This window comes from Saccopteryx bilineata, chromosome 5, assembly GCF_036850765.1.
Source record: "Saccopteryx bilineata isolate mSacBil1 chromosome 5, mSacBil1_pri_phased_curated, whole genome shotgun sequence".
Lineage (NCBI taxonomy): Eukaryota > Metazoa > Chordata > Mammalia > Chiroptera > Emballonuridae > Saccopteryx > Saccopteryx bilineata.
The window spans coordinates 125,465,697-125,485,504 of record NC_089494.1 but is presented as its reverse complement, the minus strand read 5'-3'; the positions used below and the strand labels follow the sequence as shown (position 1 = coordinate 125,485,504).

Here is a 19,808-nt window from a genome sequence, read left to right as displayed (position 1 = left end):
ATTCTTTCAGATAGATTATATAGAAGAACCACTTAATTTATAACGAAGAGACTTAATACAGTTCTATTTAATAAGTTTGGTTATAATTATAAAACTTTAAAATTAAGTTTAAGGTAATATTTTGATCAGTCCTTCTTTTGTACTATTTATGGTAAGATTTTGGTATCCACATCAAATGAATTCACTTTAAGTGAGCTTTTTTTTTTTTTTTTTTTTTTTTAGATTTTATTTATTTATTTTTTACAGAGACAGAGAGTGAGTCAGAGAGAGGGATAGACAGGGACAGACAGACAGGAACGAAGAGAGATGAGAAGCATCAATCATTAGTTTCTCATTGCGTGTTGCAACACCTTAGTTGTTCATTGATTGCTTTCTCACATGTGCCTTGACCGCAGGCCTTCAGCAGACCGAGCAACCCCTTGCTGGAGCCAGCGACCTTGGGTCCAAGCTGGTGAGCCTCGCTCAAACCAGATGAGCCCGCACTCAAGCTGGCGACCTCGGGGTCTTGAACCTGGGTCCTTCCGCATCCCAGTCCGACACTCTATCCACTGCGCCACCACCAGGTCAGGCTAAGTGAGCTTTTTTTTGCTGACAAAAATTACCCTCAGATAATGAAGATTTTTAATTTGTTAATGATGGAAAGGCAATGAAAATTTTTCTGTTCTTTTTAGGCAGGTGTGGGTGGGGGTTGGGTGGGGAGGGAGGGAACTAACATTCTACATAAATTATGATACTTGATTTATAATCATTATTTAGTTCTAGTTCTGGCTGAGCAAGAGTGAACTGTTAATTACCCTTGGGAAGTTTAATGGGTTACAATAAAGAATCTTGTAATAGTACGGACAATAGTTTGGCCTAGGGTGGCAGCAGTGGCTAGAAAAGATTTAATTCCTTGCAGATGAGAGTTTACTTTTCCTAAAACAGTTTCTGGGAAAGAGGTTTCCAAAGCTAATTCCAAGAAGATGATCTTAAAGGACACTGTTCAAAAGTGGACTCGCCGAGTTTGAGATGCTGGCAAGATTTTTAAGTGGAGAAAATCAGCAGGTAATTGGAAATATTAACCTAGAAGGGTTAGTCATGTTTTGGATTCAGAGAAGAAAATTTTATTCACTATTAAATCTGTAATTGCACAATAACACCCATCACTTGGCTACCAACATTTTTGGCATGAGAAAAAGCAACTATTTCCATTGTTGTAAAGGTTTTATTGAAGAAACTTGATGAATATAAACACTTCATGGCTAAGTGAAGAAAAACGTGGTGGCTAAAAAATAATGAAAGCAAATTTTGCTGGATTCATTCAAAATACTGGAGAATCTGTAATGTAGATTTAATGCTGGTTAAATGTCACAAGTTAAATCAACTGTGAATAATACTAAAGCCACTGAACAACCTCCACACTCAAGTTTCCTGGGCTATTACTGTATTACTTCTCTCAGAATAACTATATTTTCATTTTCTACTTTCTCATGTACACTATTAATTCCTATTTTCAAGAGAGAATACCTTACTCAAATTCACCCCGATCACAATTAACATTTCTTTTGCTGTAACTTGTTTATTCCTAGGTCAAAACAAAATTTGAGAGACTGTCCCATTTGCCATGAGGTAACTATTAGTCTGGTATCATTTTCCTAACATATATGGAATATTGCTTTTGTTTTTCTCCCCCTCAAAACAAAGGATTGCATAATCCTGGACCTCAGTACTTATGAACCACTACCACTGCCCCTCCCCAAATAAATACTACAACATTAGAATCTATTTACCTCTGCTTTGAAAGTATATCTTTAAAAGCAATGCTCCCACCTGACCTGTGGTGATGCAGTGGATCAAGTATCCACCTGGAATGCTGAGGTTGCTGGTTCGAAACCCTGGGCTTGCCTGGTCAAGGCACATACTGGAGTTGATGCTTCCTACTCCTCCACCTTCTCTCTCTCTCTTTCCTCTCTAAGATGAATAAATGACATCTTAAAAAAAAAAAAAAGGCAGTGCTCCCACTAAACCACTTAGCCAGTAACATTTTTGAGAAAAACAAAACAAAACATGAAACAATGCATATTCCTAAGGGTAAGAATTTTTAACTCCAGGTAAGGGGGAGGACCTAGTAATTAATCTAAAAAATACTTTTCTAAAGAGGCCTGTAATCGGGTTCTTACCTTTCCGATTTAAGACTGCTTACATGGACCAGTAAGTTGTGCAACTTAAAGGAGACATCTAAAATGTGCATCTTTAGGCATAGGTACCTGGGATAAGCCCAAGGTATTAAACTGTAAGAGGCGAGGGCTAGGTTTAAAAGATGTTTCTCAGCAGCTAGCCATTTTTCTTTTAAAGAAAAGTGAACTTCCTTAATATCCTATTTTCTGGTCGCCACCTGATATTTTATGACGGAAGGAGTAGGAAAAACATAAGATGATGGGGAGGGAAGAGGAGGAGGAAAATGGAATATTACAAGTTCGACTAGGAATCTTCAAGCCTTATGATTCCAGCATGGTATGGATATTGATAAAATCTGGCTTTTTCAGGCTGCTACTGCTGCGGGACTGGTGTAAATGAACTTGACCCTCAAAGAAGAAACCCTTCCCCCCTCCTCTAGTCTTCCACTTGACTTCTCCTCCTGTACTTCCAAAGTCTAACTCCCTAGGATTGTACAGATGGGATTCCTTCCCTATCATAACAATCCCGCACGAAAGAAGAGGGGATCATTCCCCTCCTTTTACCAGATGCCTCAATCACTGCAAATTAATATTTAACTGTGATGTTTTTTGACTTTTCTAGTCCGAGCAGCTCAAGCTCTTCTACTCCAGTACCTTATATCACAGGGATACAAGGTAGTGGAGTGGAACTTGGCCCTCGTTTCTCTGCCTCCGCAGCAGCAAACTCCTGGTTGCCCGGGAATGCGAGCCTAGAGCACACACCAGGAGATGCGCCCGCGGCTGTCTGCACGCTCCAGATGTGCTTCCACCCTCTCCCCCAAATAGGTCTAGTATGTGATTGGCCCGCGCCCAGTTACCTACTCCAAGGTGTGGGGTGAAAGGAAGGGTACTCCTTTGGGAAGGGGGACGGAAGAAGAAAGGACGACTCCCAGGCTGCCCTCTCCAGAGATGCCGGTGCTACTGCTTGAGACACTGCCGCGCTTCGCAGTTATAACAGGACGTGCACATGATCCTTCCCGGCACCCATAGAACCTTCGCCGGGTATATAGCCTTAGATTACCTTCCGGGGCAGTGCAGTCCAGGAAAGGAAACGGAGGCGTGTACTTCTTAAACTCCGCTTCTCAACACTTCCGGAATTACTCTTCTGGGCCCGAAGGCTCCTCTGTTTTTGTGTGCGTGTGTGAATGTACACAAAAAAGGACTCCTCACAGTTCTCTTTCTCTGCTCTCTTTTTTGTCTCTTCCTCCTTGTTTGATGGGCCGGAAGAGTCCTTGAGCCAAAATAGCTCGGCGGGCACTTCCGGAATTGAAAAAGTGGGTTCCGGGTGAATACTGGAAGGAGAGAGAAACGACGGTTGCTGCTGGAGGATGAAGAAGGAGCATGTGCTGCACTGTCAGTTCTCCGCATGGTACCCACTGTTCCGAAGCCTTACCATAAAGAGGTGAGAAGGGAGGGAGCTACGCCTGGGTGCTGGCAAAAGGAAACTGCGGCATTTTGGGCGAATGCTATCTGCATCGAAAAAAAGAAAAAAAAATTGCAGCCCTGCCGAGATAGCTCGGTTGGTTAGAGCGTGGTCCTGATACACAAAGGTTGTCGGTTCCATCCACTGTCAGGGCACATACGGAAACATTGATGTTTCTCCCCCAGCCCCCAAATCAGTAAATAAGATTTTTTAAAATGCAGGCCTTGTAAAGACTGGGTGGGAGCTCCAGAGTAGAGATTTCGACTTTCTCTTTCCCGTGCGTTCTGCTGCGTGTCGGGGAGTGTCCTAGAGGACGTCAAAGGGCATGTCATGGTTCAGCGAAGGTCAGAGGTTATTGGGTAGTAGATTAAGCCAGTGTAGGCTTGGGAGTTCACCATCATTGTTTTTAGAATTACCAGAGAGGGGAACTAATCAAGAGAGGATAGTATCGGCTTTGCCACTGACTAACCTACCGGGGATCTTCCCTGCTTTCAGTCACTGAAGAACAGTGATACAGACCCCACCTCAGATTCTGTTGTGAAGCTCCAATCTGACAGTGTTTATGGAATGCATTAGTATAGTTATATATTGTGAGGTATGGTCATTTACCACCGGAAGAAGCTATCTGGAAAAGTTATGGAACGGTATTTGTTTTCTATTTCTCTAGCCTACAAGCATGGAATCCATCCTTATTTTGCAGGGCAATCAGGGTTAACTGTTTCATCCTTCACCCAGGAAGTTCAGATATCGTAGGCAAGGCAGCTAGGAGAATATCCCCAAATGTTCATAAGCAATCATAACATCTGGAACACTGCTAGGATAGGCTTTCGTTCACTAAGAGGGATAGGTCAAAGAACTACAAATCCATAGATAGGATTTCCTGTACTTTCCTTTTGGTCTAGATTGCCAATTATTTAGATATCAACTGCCCCTTGCTTTTCATTCTTGTCCTCTTGGGGCAGAGTGTGTGAATGTAGAGAGGGAAACTGTTTTGAAATCGTGAGGGACTCAAAGAGCATGAGATGATTCAAGACAATCCTTAATCATCCTCTTACTCATACATAGAATCTGCTTCCCGTTACCTATGGTGTCATGAAGGTTAGAGCAACGCAAAGGAAGATAATCTTTGCATTTGAAGATGGTCAAAGTCACACAAACAAAAGGAAGGGTTTCAACAGCAGCAGCAGCAGCAGACATTACCTCCTGTCATGGAAGTGATTTTCCTATATGATATGCCAGTCCTTCACTACCTTGCATAATTGAAATAGGATCTGGCACAATGACAGAAATATTTATTTTGGGTTGATGTAATGTAAGTATAATTGTGAACTTGTCAGAGATTTTCACAGAGTTCGTTTAACACTGACATTTGCTTTCTGTGCAGTTCTTTCATAACCTGTGCTGTAGTTTTTCTTTGTCTTAAGCAGTTAAGTATAATGATTAAGAATTGAACTGTGGAGTCAGGGCCATCTGCCTGGCTTTGAACTTTAAGTTCCACCAGCATCTTGAGCAGTGTGTAATCTCTCTGAGTTCCATCTGGAAAATTGAGACAATAATAGGATTATCATGGGCATTGAATGAGATAAAGCATTTAAAATGCCTGCAGCTGTTTTTAGCATGTAGTAAACAAATATGCTGTGTGTTGTTACATTTTAGATTTAATCAAAGCTCTACTGAAGCAAAATAATTTCAGTTCACTTAAAATATGTAACATTTGCCTGACCTGTGGTGGCGCAGTGGATAAAGCATCCACCTGGAAATGCTGAGGTTGCTGGTTCGAAACCCTGGGCTTGCCTGGTCAAGGCACATACGGGAGTTGATGCTTCCTGCTCCTTCCCCCCTTCTCTCTCTATCTCTCTCTTCTTTCTAAAATGAATAAATAAAATAAAAATAAAATAAAAAAAATTAAAAAAAAAACTCACTTAGATGAACAGAACATTTAAAAAAAAAAAATGTAACATTCATATGAAACTGAGAGTGAAAAATAAACCAAGAGGTGGAATTTTTCTGAACAGTCCACAACTAAGTTGTGTTTCCTGAAACCATTCTTTACTCTGTTTAAACTCTTCAGTTTAGTTATTGCTGTGGTGATGTCACTGGACCTATCCCTCCACAACCCAGGCCAGCCTGGTAGAATTGTGTTCGCTTTGTTATTACCATTGTCAGCTTTATACACTATATTATATTCTGGTTTTCTAGTCAGCATCATTATTTCAGGTCTATTAATAATGGTTCAGAGATAATTTTGCAGGTAAGAATAGAAGTACAATTTTTGACAAGTTCTAGAACTTTGACTCAGGCTTAAGAGAAATTAGCTAGAAGACTTTGGGCCATCCACTTTACCTTTCTAAATCTGTGTCATTCCTCAAACATAAAAGTTATAATAATCTTGTAAAGGCCTCTTCTACCTCTAAAATGTTATTAGAGTAGCTAGCCTCTCTATAGAACTGAATCAACCTAGTGATATAGGTACTTTGTCATTTAGTTTTTTTACATCTGCCAGGTAAGCTTCATTGGAGTCTCACCTGCATAATGGATTTCAATGACTGATTGAAGCTCTTCTCTGACAGCTTTATGTGTAAAGTGTGCCTGGCAATGACTTCTTTATAGCTTTAGTCTTTGAGGCATAGTTCCTTTTTGCGCCCGAGTTTTGGTAGCACTTGGTCCAACACTTACCATATTGTACTGTGACTTTTTCTTTTACATTTTTTTCCACTCATAGGCTTTGATTTCTTAATGGAATTGTCTTGGTACCCTCCTTGACTTACATAACATAATGCAAGATAACGTCATGAGGAGAACTTTAGAACTGACTGTACTCAGTGACTCATGGGAACTAGAATCCAACTTGATGTCAGCTAATATCTATAAAAGTTATAGACCCTCGGCCCTGGCCAGTTGGCTCAGCGGTAGAGCATCGGCCTGGCGTGCGGGGGACCCGGGTTCGATTCCCGGCCAGGGCACATAGGAGAGGCGCCCATTTGCTTCTCAACCCCCCCTCCTTCCTCTCTGTCTCTCTTCCCCTCCCGCAGCCAAGGCTCCATTGGAGCAAAGATGGCCCCGGGCGCTGGGGATGGCTCCTTGGCCTCTGCCCCAGGCGCCAGAGTGGCTCTGGTCGCGGCAGAGTGACGCCCAGAAGGGGCAGAGCATTGCCCCCTGGTGGGCGTGCCGGGTGGATCCTGGTCGGGCGCATGCGGGAGTCTGTCTCTCCCCGTTTCCAGCTTCAGGAAAAAAAAAAAAAAGTTATAGACCCTCCAAAGAGGAAGAGTATGCAAATAATTCAGAATAGAATCAAACAGTAAATAGATCTAGGGATGATACAACCTGGAGGGAAAGTCCAGATTCAAATCAGACTTGAGAATTAGTATAACTCAAAAACAGATGATATGGACTCTGATATCATCGATTTGGGGACTGAGAGACTTTATTGACATAAAAGAGGGCTCTGTCTGTTCTCACTGTGGTCAGGAAAATCAACCTAGATGTCTAGGAGCTGGTATCCCTGTCAGCATTTCTCAGTCTCAGGCCCCTGAGAAGAAGAAAAACTTTGCTTTCTCTTATAAAGGTCCTTTCTAATTCTCTTGGGATACCCCACTTCAGTGAGTAAGTATCTTTAACCCCAAGAAGAACTAGAATTAAATATGGAGGTAATGAAGTAATTCAAATTTAAGAGTTTTAACTTTTTTCCTAAGTTTATTTAGTATTTTTTAAATGTTGCCATGTTGTGGATAATTAGCATAAATATATAACACAGATTAACCTTGTTGTTCCAGTTTAAATTGTGTAATTAGTTTAGAATGAGAGAAGGAGGGAGAGAGAAGCATCAACTCGTTGTTCCACTTAAGTTGTGTACTTATAGGTTGCTTCTTGTTTGTGCCCTGACCAGGGATCGAACCCATGACCTAGGAGCACTGGGATGATGCTCTATCCACTAGACAGGCAGCAGTTGAATTTTTATAAAAACCTGAAGAGCTAGGCTTTTGAATATGAAATTGAAACTTTCATAAATCAGATAATTTTTAAAACCAAGATATTCAATGAGTAATCATTTCTTTGCACAAAAACCACTGTAATGTGCCAAAAACTTATTCAATAAATAAATGAAGCATATTATAATCAGTGATATTCTGTTGACGCTCTGAAAGCAAATCATGATCTTTTTTTTTTTTTTTTGCTTTGTAATCAGTATATTAAGGAGACATTCATACATTTCAATAATTGCTTAAATTCTGATATCCAGATTTAAGCTTGTGAACATGACTTTTAAACATACAATTAAAACTATTCATAATTTTCTATACTACCAACATTAAATTACAGTTACTTTGGAGCATAACTTAAACAGTTTAAAGTAAGCCTGTAACATACCTAAAAAATACCTTCCTATCTCACACATGCAAATTACTTCTCCATGTAAAGGTTTCATCACTCAACTTCTAAATTAGCCTGCTCCCCAAGTCACTACTCTAAGGCTTATGGTCCAAAAAGAAAGAAAAAAAACATAACTGAGGACTGATAATGTATTTTAAAGAAAGATGGCACCGCAGAAGTGGATGCAGTTCTACAAGTGCAAGCACTTAAGAAGCAGCTTACTATGATAAACACCTTCCTTTGAAAGGTATCATTTCTATCACTGATACAAGTTAAATTATATGGCATGCCATCTTCAAGTAACAGTTGAGTCAACAGAATAAATGCAGAGGCATCACAATGAATCCCACTTAATACAACTATAAAAACTAACACTTCTCTACAAATTAGGCTGTCTGACTGCCAGTTAAATACAGAATTTTAACTTCATGACTTAACAATTAAGGGTCATACACCAAAGTCAATACATATACCTGGCATTTCAGTCTAAGCTATTCCATGTACATAGATGAAATTAATCACAAAGTATGGCCTAACAAATGCTAGGGGAAAACTTTTTAAAGTAGTTTTTACAGGTTTTATACTTATCTTGCACACAAGTCATCATACATACAGGGCAAACTCAGAGCTTTTATATTTGAGTTTATTCTTCATTTAACTTTTAAAACACTACTATAGTTGAATATTAAAACAATAACAAGTAGTGAGCATATTATGATTATAGTCCTTCACTCATTCACTACAGTATATAAAAGGGCAGCAGTCAGTGTTACTCACTGGCCCCATTAAGATGTCTGACACTGAACACCACCCCTAGGATGATGCTCATCATCCTCATATGCTTCTCCATTGTAATGGCGCCGTCTTTCTTGATTTGGATCAAAGTCCACCAGTTCTACCTGGTCCATTTCATCAGTCTCTTCTACTTCCTTCCTTTCAGGTAGGAGTTTTTCCAGCAAAGAAAGTTTATCAGGAGAGAGAAAGCCATTCTCAGGAAAGTTTACCTTAAATTCGATGATTAAGCGACCCTTTTCATATGGTCTACGATAAATTGGCATGCCTTCATTTAGCACACACTTGATATCTCCATGCTTGACAATCTGACCTGGATGAGAGGTGATGACTATGGTTCGATTGTCAAGAGTTGATACTGGCTTTTGGAAGCCACACAGTGCTTCAACCAGCTGTATGTCCATACACATGAAAAGGTCTTCCCCTCGTCGAGTGAAAACAGCATGGTCCTTTTGATCTAAAACAATGATAATATCTCCTGGCTCCAGTCCTGGTTCTTGGTCTCCTTCACCATGGAATGTTATCTTCTGGCCATCTTTCATGCCTTTGTCAATATGAACTTCTAGAATCTTCTTCTCTCGAACTATCTTTCTTCCATTGCAGCTTTTACATCTATCTTTAGGACTGATCCGTTTCCCATGGCCCTGGCACTCCATGCACACAGACTGAATTTGCTGAACCATTCCAGGGCCTATCTGATGAATTCTTATTTGCATCCCAGTACCTCGGCAATTGGGACAGCACTCTACTGCTCCTTTCTTACCACCTCGGCCTTCACATTTGTCACAAATCACATTCTTTTGTAGAGCTAGTTTTCTTGTTGCACCATTATATAAATCTTCTAAGGTTACTGAGAGCTGATGCACAACATTTTTACCTCTCCTTTCTCTCTGCATCCTTCCTCCTCCTCCAAAAAACATATCAAAGATGTCCATGGGGGAGCCAAAACCGCCGCCTCCACCTTCTTTAATTGCTTGTTCTCCTCCTTTGTCATATAATTCCCTTTTCTTTGCATCAGAGAGCACTTCATAAGCTTGAGAAATCTGCTTAAACTTCTCTCCTTCATTTGGATTCTTATCAGGGTGGTACTTCAAGGCGAGCTTCCTGTAAGCTTTTTTCAATTCTTCCTGGGTGGCATTGGGTTTGACCCCCAAAACATCATAGTAAGTGGTTTCTTTGACCATTTTTTTTTTTTTTAATTTTTTTTTTTTTTAATTCATTTTAGAGAGGAGAGAGAGAGGGAGAGAGAGAGAGACAGAGAGAGAGGGAGAGAGACAGGGGGGAGGAGCTGGAAGCATCAACTCCCATATGTGCCTTGACCAGGCAAGCCCAGGGTTTCGAACCGGCGACCTCAGCGTTTCCAGGTCGATGCTTTATCCACTGCGCCACCACAGGTCAGGCTCTTTGACCATTTTTGACAGGCGGCGAGCAGGCCGAGGCCGATTTGAGAAGCGGGAAAGAGCGCGTTACTGCGCGCAGCTCCGAAAGCTGCCGCTCCCCCCGCCTCTCTCTGAGCGTTCTGGAAAGTTCCCATGATCATTTTTACTTAAAAAAAATATGTGTGCCTTTGCCCTGTTGTCTGGCTCTGGATAAAGCATTGACCCAGCATGGTTTGTGGGTTTGACCCCCAGTTAGGACACATAGGAGAAGCAATCTGTGAGTAAACAACTAAATGGAACAGCTAAGTGAACCAACAAGTTGATGCTTCTCTCTTTCCCTCCCTTTCTCCCCCCAACCCCCCCACCCTCGCTCTCCCAAATCAATGGAAAACATTTTTTTAAAATACATATACCTCATGATTAAAATAATAGCATTTCCTGTTGGTATCTGGCAAGATTTCTTCAGTGATTTATTATTACAGAGTAAAAAAAAACAAATTATCCCATGAGTTTTCTTTTTTTTTTTTAAAGCGACTTCAAGTATGGCTTTACCATCCTTAGTTATGGTGATCTGAAGCAAAGTAAACCAAAGCATGCCAGTTAAGGAGGGTTACTGCTCTGGTGAGCAGTTAAGTAGGATGTCACTAAACGCATGCCCCTGTAGCACGTATTAGGCTTATGTGGTCATTGCCAATCAAAGATGTTCTCCAGAATCTTTTTTTTTTTTTTTTTTAAGATTTTAGTGATATTTTAAAAAGTTTGTATTGATTTTAAAGATGTTAGTGATTTTACAGAGAGAAAAGAGAGGGGAGTTAGCAGAAGCATCAGCTTACAGTCCTTTCACTTTAGTTGTTCATTGCTAGCTTGTTGCTTTTGTAAGTGCCATGACCAGCAAGCCCAGGCTTTCAAACCAGCGACCTCCGCATTTGAGGCTGATGCTCTCTATCCACTGCGCCACCACAGGTCAGGCTCTCCAGAACCTTAAGTTGACTTCTGCCTTCTCTCTTAGAGGGTGGTTGGATGCTGTTCATCTTTTGATTTGTTTGCTACATTTCCTGTGTTGCTGCAATTATCTGCTGGTCTCTAATTTCCTAAAGCCCCATACTCACTATATTCACTTAGAATTCTTTTGAGTTTGTTACTTTTATATTGTTATTTCAGCCTGCTCCTTTGGATTTGGCTGACTTTTGTTTCTTTACCACAAAGACGATTGTGATAATTTTATGAATCTAACTTAACTTATTGCAATATTTATTCATATTATCATTTCTCGTCTATTGCTACCAAACGTACATCGTTAACATTTCCCACTTTATGTTCAAATAATAGAAACAAGTAAATAAAGAATTTGAAATTTTTCTCTCTCTGCTTATGCCTAATCTTTTAAAATGATGCCTTTTTTGGTATATGCTTTTTTTTTTTAGTGTCATTCTTCCACTTCCTCAGAATGTGAAGGACTATTTACTTGATGATGGAACTCTGGTGGTTTCAGGAAGGTAAAGTATATCAGAAAAAACATTTTAAATGCTTTTATCAGAAAGGAATGTTGTACTGGTTAAATCTCAGTCATTGCCATGTAAAATAAATATATATATATTAGCTTTGGCACTATTCTCTCCCCCCCTTTTTTCCCTAGCTAAAATTATGTGCTCTTTATCCTGTATTTTTGTCAATGCTCAATTAATAAAGATTTTCAAAATTGAGTACTTCCTTCTCTAATAATTACTGGTTATGAAATTGGGCAGTTCCTTTCTCTCTGCCTGTAGAAAATTGATATGATAACTATTTCTTCTGGAAATGGAGAGGGCTGGGGGTGGGAAGAGATGGCATGGTAGGACCCTTTGAAATTCTTTAATTTTTAAGATAAAAAATTTATTGTTTGTTATCAACAGAAAGCTTTATTAGGGTGTACCATTTAAGTCCTTAGTGTTTTGTTTCCCACAGTCAAGCCACCACGGCCCCACCTCCACCCTCTCTGTTCATGTAGTTCCTCTATTTATAAAAGGAAGAAGTTACCATGCTTTAGTCTTTTTAGTGCAAACTTGGAAAAGTTTAAGCCTGATACAATTTAATGATGTTCTTGTATGTTCATTCAGATCTCTGCTCAGAAGTCATGTTATCATAGTACTCATCCCTTACCATACTTTCTAAAGTAGCCTAATACTAACCCTTGCTGGTATATCACTTTTTTTTAAATAAAATTCTAGGTTCAAAATAATTTTCCCTTAGAATTATTAAAAAATGTGTTTTACTGCAGTAAAATATGCATAACATAAAATTGGCCCTATTAATTATTTTAAAGTACACAGTTCATCAGTATTGAGTACGTTTATGATGCTGTGCAACCATCACCACCATCTCCTCTCTGGAACTTTTTTCATCTTTTAAAACTAGTAGCTCTCTGTCTCAGTTTCTTGTCTGTAAATGCGTGAATGATAAGGAACAAACCTTACAATGTTGCGGCAGGTTTAAAAGAGATAATGGGTAGCCTGACCAGGTGTTGGAGCAGTGGATAGAGCATTGGCCTGGAACACTGAGAACCCCGGTTCAAAACCCGAGGTCACTGGCTTGAGCAAGGAGTCAACTGGCTTGACTGGAGACCCCCAATCAAGGCACATATGAGAAGCAATCAATGAAAAACTAAAATGCTGCAACCACAAGTTGATGCTTCTCATCTCTCTCCCTTCCTGTCCTTCTCTCGCTAAAAAAAAACCCCCAAAACAAACAAAAAACAAAAAGCTGGCTTAAACAGCCCTGGCTGGATATCTGGGTAGGTTCACAGAGGCTGACTGTTTGATTCCCAGTCAGGGCACATACAGGAACAGATAGATGTTCCTCTCTCTCTGCTGCTCTCTCCCTTCCTCTCTTTAAAATCAATTTTAAAACAATTAAAATTTAAATAAATTTAATAATGGCTTAACAGGCCAGTACAGGGGACCCTCGGGTCACAACAGTCTCAACATACAATATTACAAGTTTATGATGCTCACTCCCTTAAAAACTTAAAAAAATTGAGACATGAGTGTTTTGGTTTACACTGTTAGCGTTGTACTTAGGGACTACATGGACTGTCTAGTTTGGTGGCACGTGGTGGGAGAATATACAGTAATGCGACATATGAGTGAGAGAGTTGGCATCTCCCAGTATGCTTACCGACACCATTTTTGGCTTAGTTGTGTTTTTATGTTCTAGATTATGATTTTACAAGTGTATTAGGTAAATGACTTAGGCTAGGGTATATTTCAGCTTACACCAAAATTCAGGTTACGTCACTGTATTGGGAAGGGAACTATGTTGTAACCCAAGGACCCCTCTATATTACTTCATGTAACAAGGTAACAAGAAGCCCTAAGACCTGGCAGTTACTTAGAAGGATAGTATTTTAATGATGTCAGGATTCAAAATTAGCATCTCTTGGTTTTCTTCTCCAGAGTCCAAGTTCGCTGTAGTAGCTTCAAGCATATGTTCTCAAACTTCCACATCCAGAGGTCAGAATAAATGAGGTTTGTTGCATGTCTCCTTTTAAAAGCAGGGCAGAGTTTCCCAGGGTCCCTCTGATGCCTGTTGGTTTGTGTTGGGTCCCTGTCTGGCAAGAAGATGGAATAACCATGGTTGGTGGGACTGGTCTGTAGTCACTGTGTGATTGGGAGAAGTCCATAGGGCACAGAGGCACTTAGTTAGCATCTGAACAAGTTGCAGTTTTTATTTTCAGAGAAGTGAGGAAATGGCTGTTAGGGCTGCCACAGCTCCTGATTCTTCAAGCCTCATCTCCCATTACTTCTACATACAATACATTCCTTTCACTCCAGGCTATACACTCTTCCAAGTGTCTTGTTTACATCTATAATTTAGCCCAGTCTGGGCTCAATACATGTTTATTGAATGAATGAATGAATTACTGGACACAGTTACTTTATTCTTTTCCATGGTAGCCTATTCCAGTGGTTTTCAACTGCCGGTCTGTGGGAAATTCCTTGCCTGTCGGCAAAAGAGTTAACCACCCTGATGTTGTATGAAGATAATAGACCCCTTGGCCCTGGCTGGTTGGCTCAGTGGTGGAGCGTCGGCCTGGCGTGCAGGAGTCCCAGGTTCGATTTCCAGCCAGGGCATACAGAAGCGCCCATCTGCTTCTCCACCCCTCCACCTCTCCTTCCTCTCTATCTCTCTTCCCCTCCCGCAGCCAAGGCTACATTGGAGCAGAGTTTGCCCTGGCGCTGAGGATGGCTCTGTGGCCTCTGCGTCAGGCGCTAGAATGGCTCTGATTGCGGCAGAGCGATGCCCCAAGATGGGCAGAGCATCGCCCTCTGGTGGGCGTGCCGGGTGGATCCTGGTCGGGTGCATGCGGGAGTCTGTCTGACTGCCTCCCCGTTTCCAACTTCAGAAAAATACAACAACAAAAAAAAGATAATAGACCCCTCATGGACCGACAGGACATTTCCGGTGTTCTGGCTCCGGTCTGTAGACTGGTGGCTGAAAACCACTGGCCTATATACTAAATTAAATGAATAGTATAGACTAAGGACGATAACTAGATTTATCTTGTTTGCCAACTCTAATTTACTGGTGATGGTTTCTTGAAGAGTAATGTGTTGAGGAGGATTCTGAGGCTGCATCCAAGGTTCAGGGAAAGAGAATATTTGATTTGATTGTCATCGCCTACAGTGAGTGTGGGAAAAGGGCTGTAACATGCATTTCTGGTAGAGACAGTGATTCATTATCATTGCATGTTATTGAGTACCTAGTTGGGTGGCGAGTGTGCTACATCCTGTCTTGGGAGTCCAGGCTTAATAGCCAAGTCAAAAATGTAAATATATGTCTGGGTTGTTTTGGGAATAAAAGCATCCAGTTGTCTGATGAGGAATGTTTTTTGAGTTTAAGTCATAACTGTAAGCTGGAATGATCCAGGAAGTTTTTATAGTAGAGGTGATAACTTGACGTAGGCCCACAAATTGGTTGTGTCCCAGATGATGCGACTCACAGTACTAATCCTCACTGTCCCCTTTTGGTCCCAAGTTCGTTCTTTCTTGATCTCTCTGTCTTAAGGCAGGAATAATAGTAGATGCCAGTTATAAAACACATGTGAGATATGTTCATGTTTTGAACCTTCACCAAGAAATAATATCTAAGGTAGTGATGATACTAAGAAATAGTGGTATAAGTACATTGTTAAGTTATATGAAGCTACCAAGAGTGGTTGCACTCAAATTTGTTGAGGGTATTTTATATATTAAGTGTTATGTTAATCATGGAAAAGGCATATCCTCCTCTGTAAATCAAGAATTTGACACATCGGTTTATCGATCAGTCTGTTGTGATTTTGGTTATCGTGTATCAGTTTCCTAAAGTTTAATTAATTTTTTCTAATTTGATAGACTTGAGTTTTCAGTTGCACAAAGCTAAGAACCAGATAGACTCACTTGTTAGCTTGCACACAGAGCCTCCATAATTCTTGACACTGGACAGGTCCTCTGTTAGTCTTGCTAAAGTCACTTAGGCAGCTGTAACAGTATGGTGGCGTGACTGAACTGGATGGGTTTAAGATGGCCTTATTCACATGTCTGGCATTGATGCTGCCAGCTGGGCCTCTCTTTCCATGTGGTCTCTCTCTCTCATCATCAGAAAGGCTCATCTTAACTTCTTCACAGTGTGACTGTGCTCCTAAAAAGGGAGAGTAGAAGCTAAAAAGACTTGTTTTGACATGTAGGCTCAGAATCACATGGGGTCACTTGTGCTACCTTTTGTTGGTTGCCATGAGTCTTGAAGCTGTCTAAATTAAAGAGGAAAAATGTCATTTCATCATGGGAAAAATAGCAAAGTTACCCTTCAAAAGGGCTTGTCTAATGTGATGGAAATATTAATAATTATTGTAGTCATCTTGGTACTTCTAACTTTTCTTTTTCTTCCATTCATTGTGCTACATACTTGGTGGACTTTTTATTCCAGAGACTTATATTTTTCAGTTTTGGGACATTTAAAAATATGTTTAGATAATTTCCTCTTATTTTCTTGCTTCTGTTTCTGATATTCAAATGTTGGATCTGCTGAATTAACTCTCTGCATTTTATCATTTCTTCTCTATTGTCCATTTCTTTAATGTTTTAGTTCTACTTTCTAGGTAGTTTCTTCTATTTTGCCATTCATTTTGAATTTTCAAATTTCACCTATTTTTATTTTCTACAAATTCATTCTTGTCCTTTTTTCTTTTCTTATAGCATCCTGTTTTCCTTTCTTTTCTTTCTTTTTCTTTTTTTTTGTGACAGAGAGAGAGTCAGAGAGAGGGACAGACAGACAGGAAGGAGAGAGATGAGAAATATCAATTTTTTGTTGCGGCACTTTAGTTGTTCATTGACTGCTTTCTCATATATGCCTTGACCAGGGGGCTACAGCAGAGCGAGTGATCCCTTGCTTAAGCCGGTGACCTTGGGGTTTTGAACCTTGATCGTCTGTGTCCCAGTCCAATACTCTATCCACTACGCCATTGCCTGATAAGGCTAGCATCCTGTTTTTTCATGGATGCAAATCTTTATCTTTAAGGATATTAATTGTGTTTAAATTTTTTTTTATTTGGTTCCTTTATTGTCTTTATTTCTTCCATGTACCTTTTTTCTCTCCCTTTTTTTTGAAACTTTTTTTGGAATCTTGGAACCTTTCTTCAGCTTTCTGATGATTTTAGTCCTTTTCATATTTAAGAGTGAGGGACACACACGCTCACACACACGGAAAGTTTGTGTACCTGGGTGGGGTTTGTTGACTAAGACTGCCAGAAATCAGTAGATACCGATGGAAGATTCCTGGATGACATTATCTGTGGTCTTTTCCTCTGGGGTTCCTCAGTTTCCACAGAGAAGAATTCTCTAATCTGCATTCTGGTAGCAGGGTGGGAGGGCAGAAACTAGGGGCCCCACTGTTCAATAGAACTTTCATATGGCTCCTCATCATATTCTAGCACCTCATTCCCATATTTCTCTGAGCCATTGTGGACCTGAGCTCTGAGTCCTGAGCCCTGAGCCTCCTTATTTCATTCTTTTCCCCTAGAGCAGTGGTTCTCAAAGTGTGTGTGAGGTCACACTGGTGCGCTCTAGAAGACTTCCAGGTGAGCCCCATGGTATTCCAGAGAAATATGTGCCTGTTGGGGACCAAAAATCCAACAGAGTTTTTGGAGTTTAGATTTTTGGGGGACAGAGGTGTGGGGAATTGGCTGTAAACTGAAACAGTCTGTCCAACCCCCCACCTCACTTGCCTGATTAGGTTGCAAAAGGCTGTAAACTGTGGTGCCCATGTTCCCCGGAAAGACTGGAGGCAAGTTACTTCTATCCTTTGTTTGGTGTAAAGTTAAGATTTGCTAATGGCCTCACTTTGCCCTATAAATAAAGCAAAATGCTGTTTTGGGACACTCTTCGTTCTTGCTAGCAGCAATTACAGGGCCCTCCCGACCCTGTATTTTCTTAATTCCGCGTATTTTCTTAATTCTGCACTGTTCCCACTGGGGACTTGGAATCACTAGCTGCACTGGTTCGCAGCATGTGCCCAGATATAAAAATAAATATAGTTAGTTACTCTGTTATACCATTTCATTACGGAAATACCGCTCTTTTTGTTAACACATCATTATTATATTTTTTAACACATCATTATATTATTTTTAGATAAATACACTCAAATAAAATGGATAGATTTCTCAAAAAGAAGTGTGATATTGAAGAATCCAATTCTGGAAGTGAGCAAAAGTTAAGTGTAAATAAAATAGGATATGAAGGCTGACGGGCAGAATTTAATTTATAGCATTTTCCACCCCTTAACACTGAACAATACGATTTGGATTAGAAGTCCATTCATGGAAACTTCAAATGATTTTGGTTTAACATTAACAGGAGAAGAACTGGCAGCTATATCCACTGATTGTGGATTGATGACTAAACATAAGGAATTAATTGTCTCTTGAAGCCTTTTGGATTTCTATAAAAGGCGAATATGTGGCAATATCTAAAAAACTTTGAACATTTTACTACAATTTTCAACATCCTATTTATGTGAATTAGAATTTTCTACCCTCAACACAAGAGTAAAAAGAGAGGAATTCTTCAATGTATTGACCAGGAAATGAGAGTTTGCCTTTCAAATATATGCCCAAACATTGAAGAAATCGCTAGGACACATCAGGCTCATGTTTCTCATAAATACAAGAATGAAAAAAACTTAACACATTTGTGCCGGGACCTGTCGAATTTACTAAATCTTATTTAGAATGTATCTATCGATATATATATAAAAAGATAACTTTTTTGTGGGTGTTTTATTTTTTAACTCCTCTTTTTTATGAATTCTAGAAAGCATAACAAAAAATGTAACATAAAAATGTTTTTTAGGCCCTGGCTGGTTGACTCAGTGGTAGAGCGTTGGCCTGGCGTGCAGAAGTCCCGGGTTCGATTCCTGGCCAGGGCACACAGGAGAAGCGCCCATCTGCTTCTCCACCCCTCCCCCTCTCCTTCCTCTCTGTTTCTTTCTTCCCCTCCTGCAGCCGAGGCTCCATTGGAGCAAGGATGGCCCGGGCGCTGGGGATGGCTCCTTGGCCTCTGCCCCAGGTGCTGGAGTGGCTCTGGTCGGGACAGAGCGATGCCCTGGAGGGGCAGAGCATCGCCCCCTGGTGGGCAGAGCGTCGCCCCCTGGTGGGCGTGCCGGGTGGATCCCGGTTGGGCGCATGCGGGAGTCTGTCTGACTGTCTCTCCCCGTTTCCAGCTTCAGAAAAATACAGAAAAAAAAAATGTTTTTTAATGTCAGAATAAATTTAATTTTGTCATATTTATTTTAATTACCATAAAAGCACGCTTGGACTTTATATATATATTTTTAATATTTGACTTAATTATTATAACATATTTCTCAGAAATTTGTATATAGTGCGCCTACAATTATTTGTAGGATTTTAAATGCACCCCGACTTCAAAAAGTTTGAGAACCACTGCCATAGAGAATAAACCTGCAAATACAGAAGGTAGAGGAGGATTAGTTGCTTGGTTGTGCAAATTGAGGAAGACTGGGTGAGCCTTACTGCCCTTTTTATGGACTTCACACAAGTCAGCCTGTTCATAGCCCAGAGCTTTGGTCTTACCATCCAGAGGTCTCCAGGTTCCAGCTGTTGCTCAGTGAGTTATCCCCTCAGCTTTCTGCTTTTCAAACTTTTGTTGCCATCTTCCTCTTGCAGTTGTTTCCTTTTGAGTCCTCTTTATTCTTGGGATCTTTCCTGTCATTTTAGTGGATTGCCATGAAGGAACATAGGTTAACCATAGGTAAATGCCCATGGTTAACCAGAGGCCCATTTTCCTTTTTCTTGTAGGTTCTTGGTATAGATCTTGTCCGGGCTATTATTCTGATTATTATTTGTTTCAATTAGATGAGTGAGTTCTTCCTAGACCAGTTGTTTGTAGTTGAGTATTGGGGTGGGGTTAGGGCAATGTTATTTCCTCTGAGCTTATTCAGCCTTTGCTTTCCCCAGGCAATGAGATTGGCTGCTAGATGGCCCCTTCTGACATCTGCTTCTTTAAAGAGAGTGCTTTTGAGTATTTCTTTCTCCCTCTTTCCCCATACCTCTCTGTTACCAGTCCAGACTTGGGTAATTATTCCTCTTCCTTTCTTTTTCTTTCTCTTTTC

At 40.4% G+C, this 19,808-nt stretch overlaps 2 protein-coding genes and 1 pseudogene across 4 annotated transcripts in view; 1 reads left to right on the top strand and 2 right to left on the bottom strand.

The window, feature by feature from the left end:
* The window catches only part of NUDT5 (nudix hydrolase 5), a 58,660-nt gene extending 55,471 nt beyond the window's left edge, over window positions 1-3,189 (bottom strand). Inside the window, exon 1 of the mRNA XM_066233119.1 lies at window positions 3,018-3,189. The gene's annotated coding sequence lies outside the window, so the exon portion shown is untranslated. The remainder of the gene's footprint in view (window positions 1-3,017) is intronic.
* Window positions 3,190-3,221: 32 nt separating this feature from the next.
* Window positions 3,222-19,808, top strand: part of CDC123 (cell division cycle 123) — a 77,270-nt gene continuing 60,683 nt past the window's right edge. For 2 of the 3 annotated variants that reach the window (XR_010725658.1, XM_066233116.1), the window contains exons 1-2: window positions 3,222-3,597; window positions 11,585-11,656. Coding sequence is in view for 2 of the 3 variants with exons in the window: in XM_066233116.1 (XP_066089213.1) it covers window positions 3,524-3,597; window positions 11,585-11,656 (146 nt within the window). In the remaining variant the exon portion in view is untranslated. The remainder of the gene's footprint in view (window positions 3,598-11,584; window positions 11,657-19,808) is intronic. The other variant, XM_066233118.1, reaches the window with a different exon arrangement.
* On the bottom strand, window positions 7,794-9,965 carry LOC136306691 (dnaJ homolog subfamily A member 1 pseudogene; annotated as a pseudogene).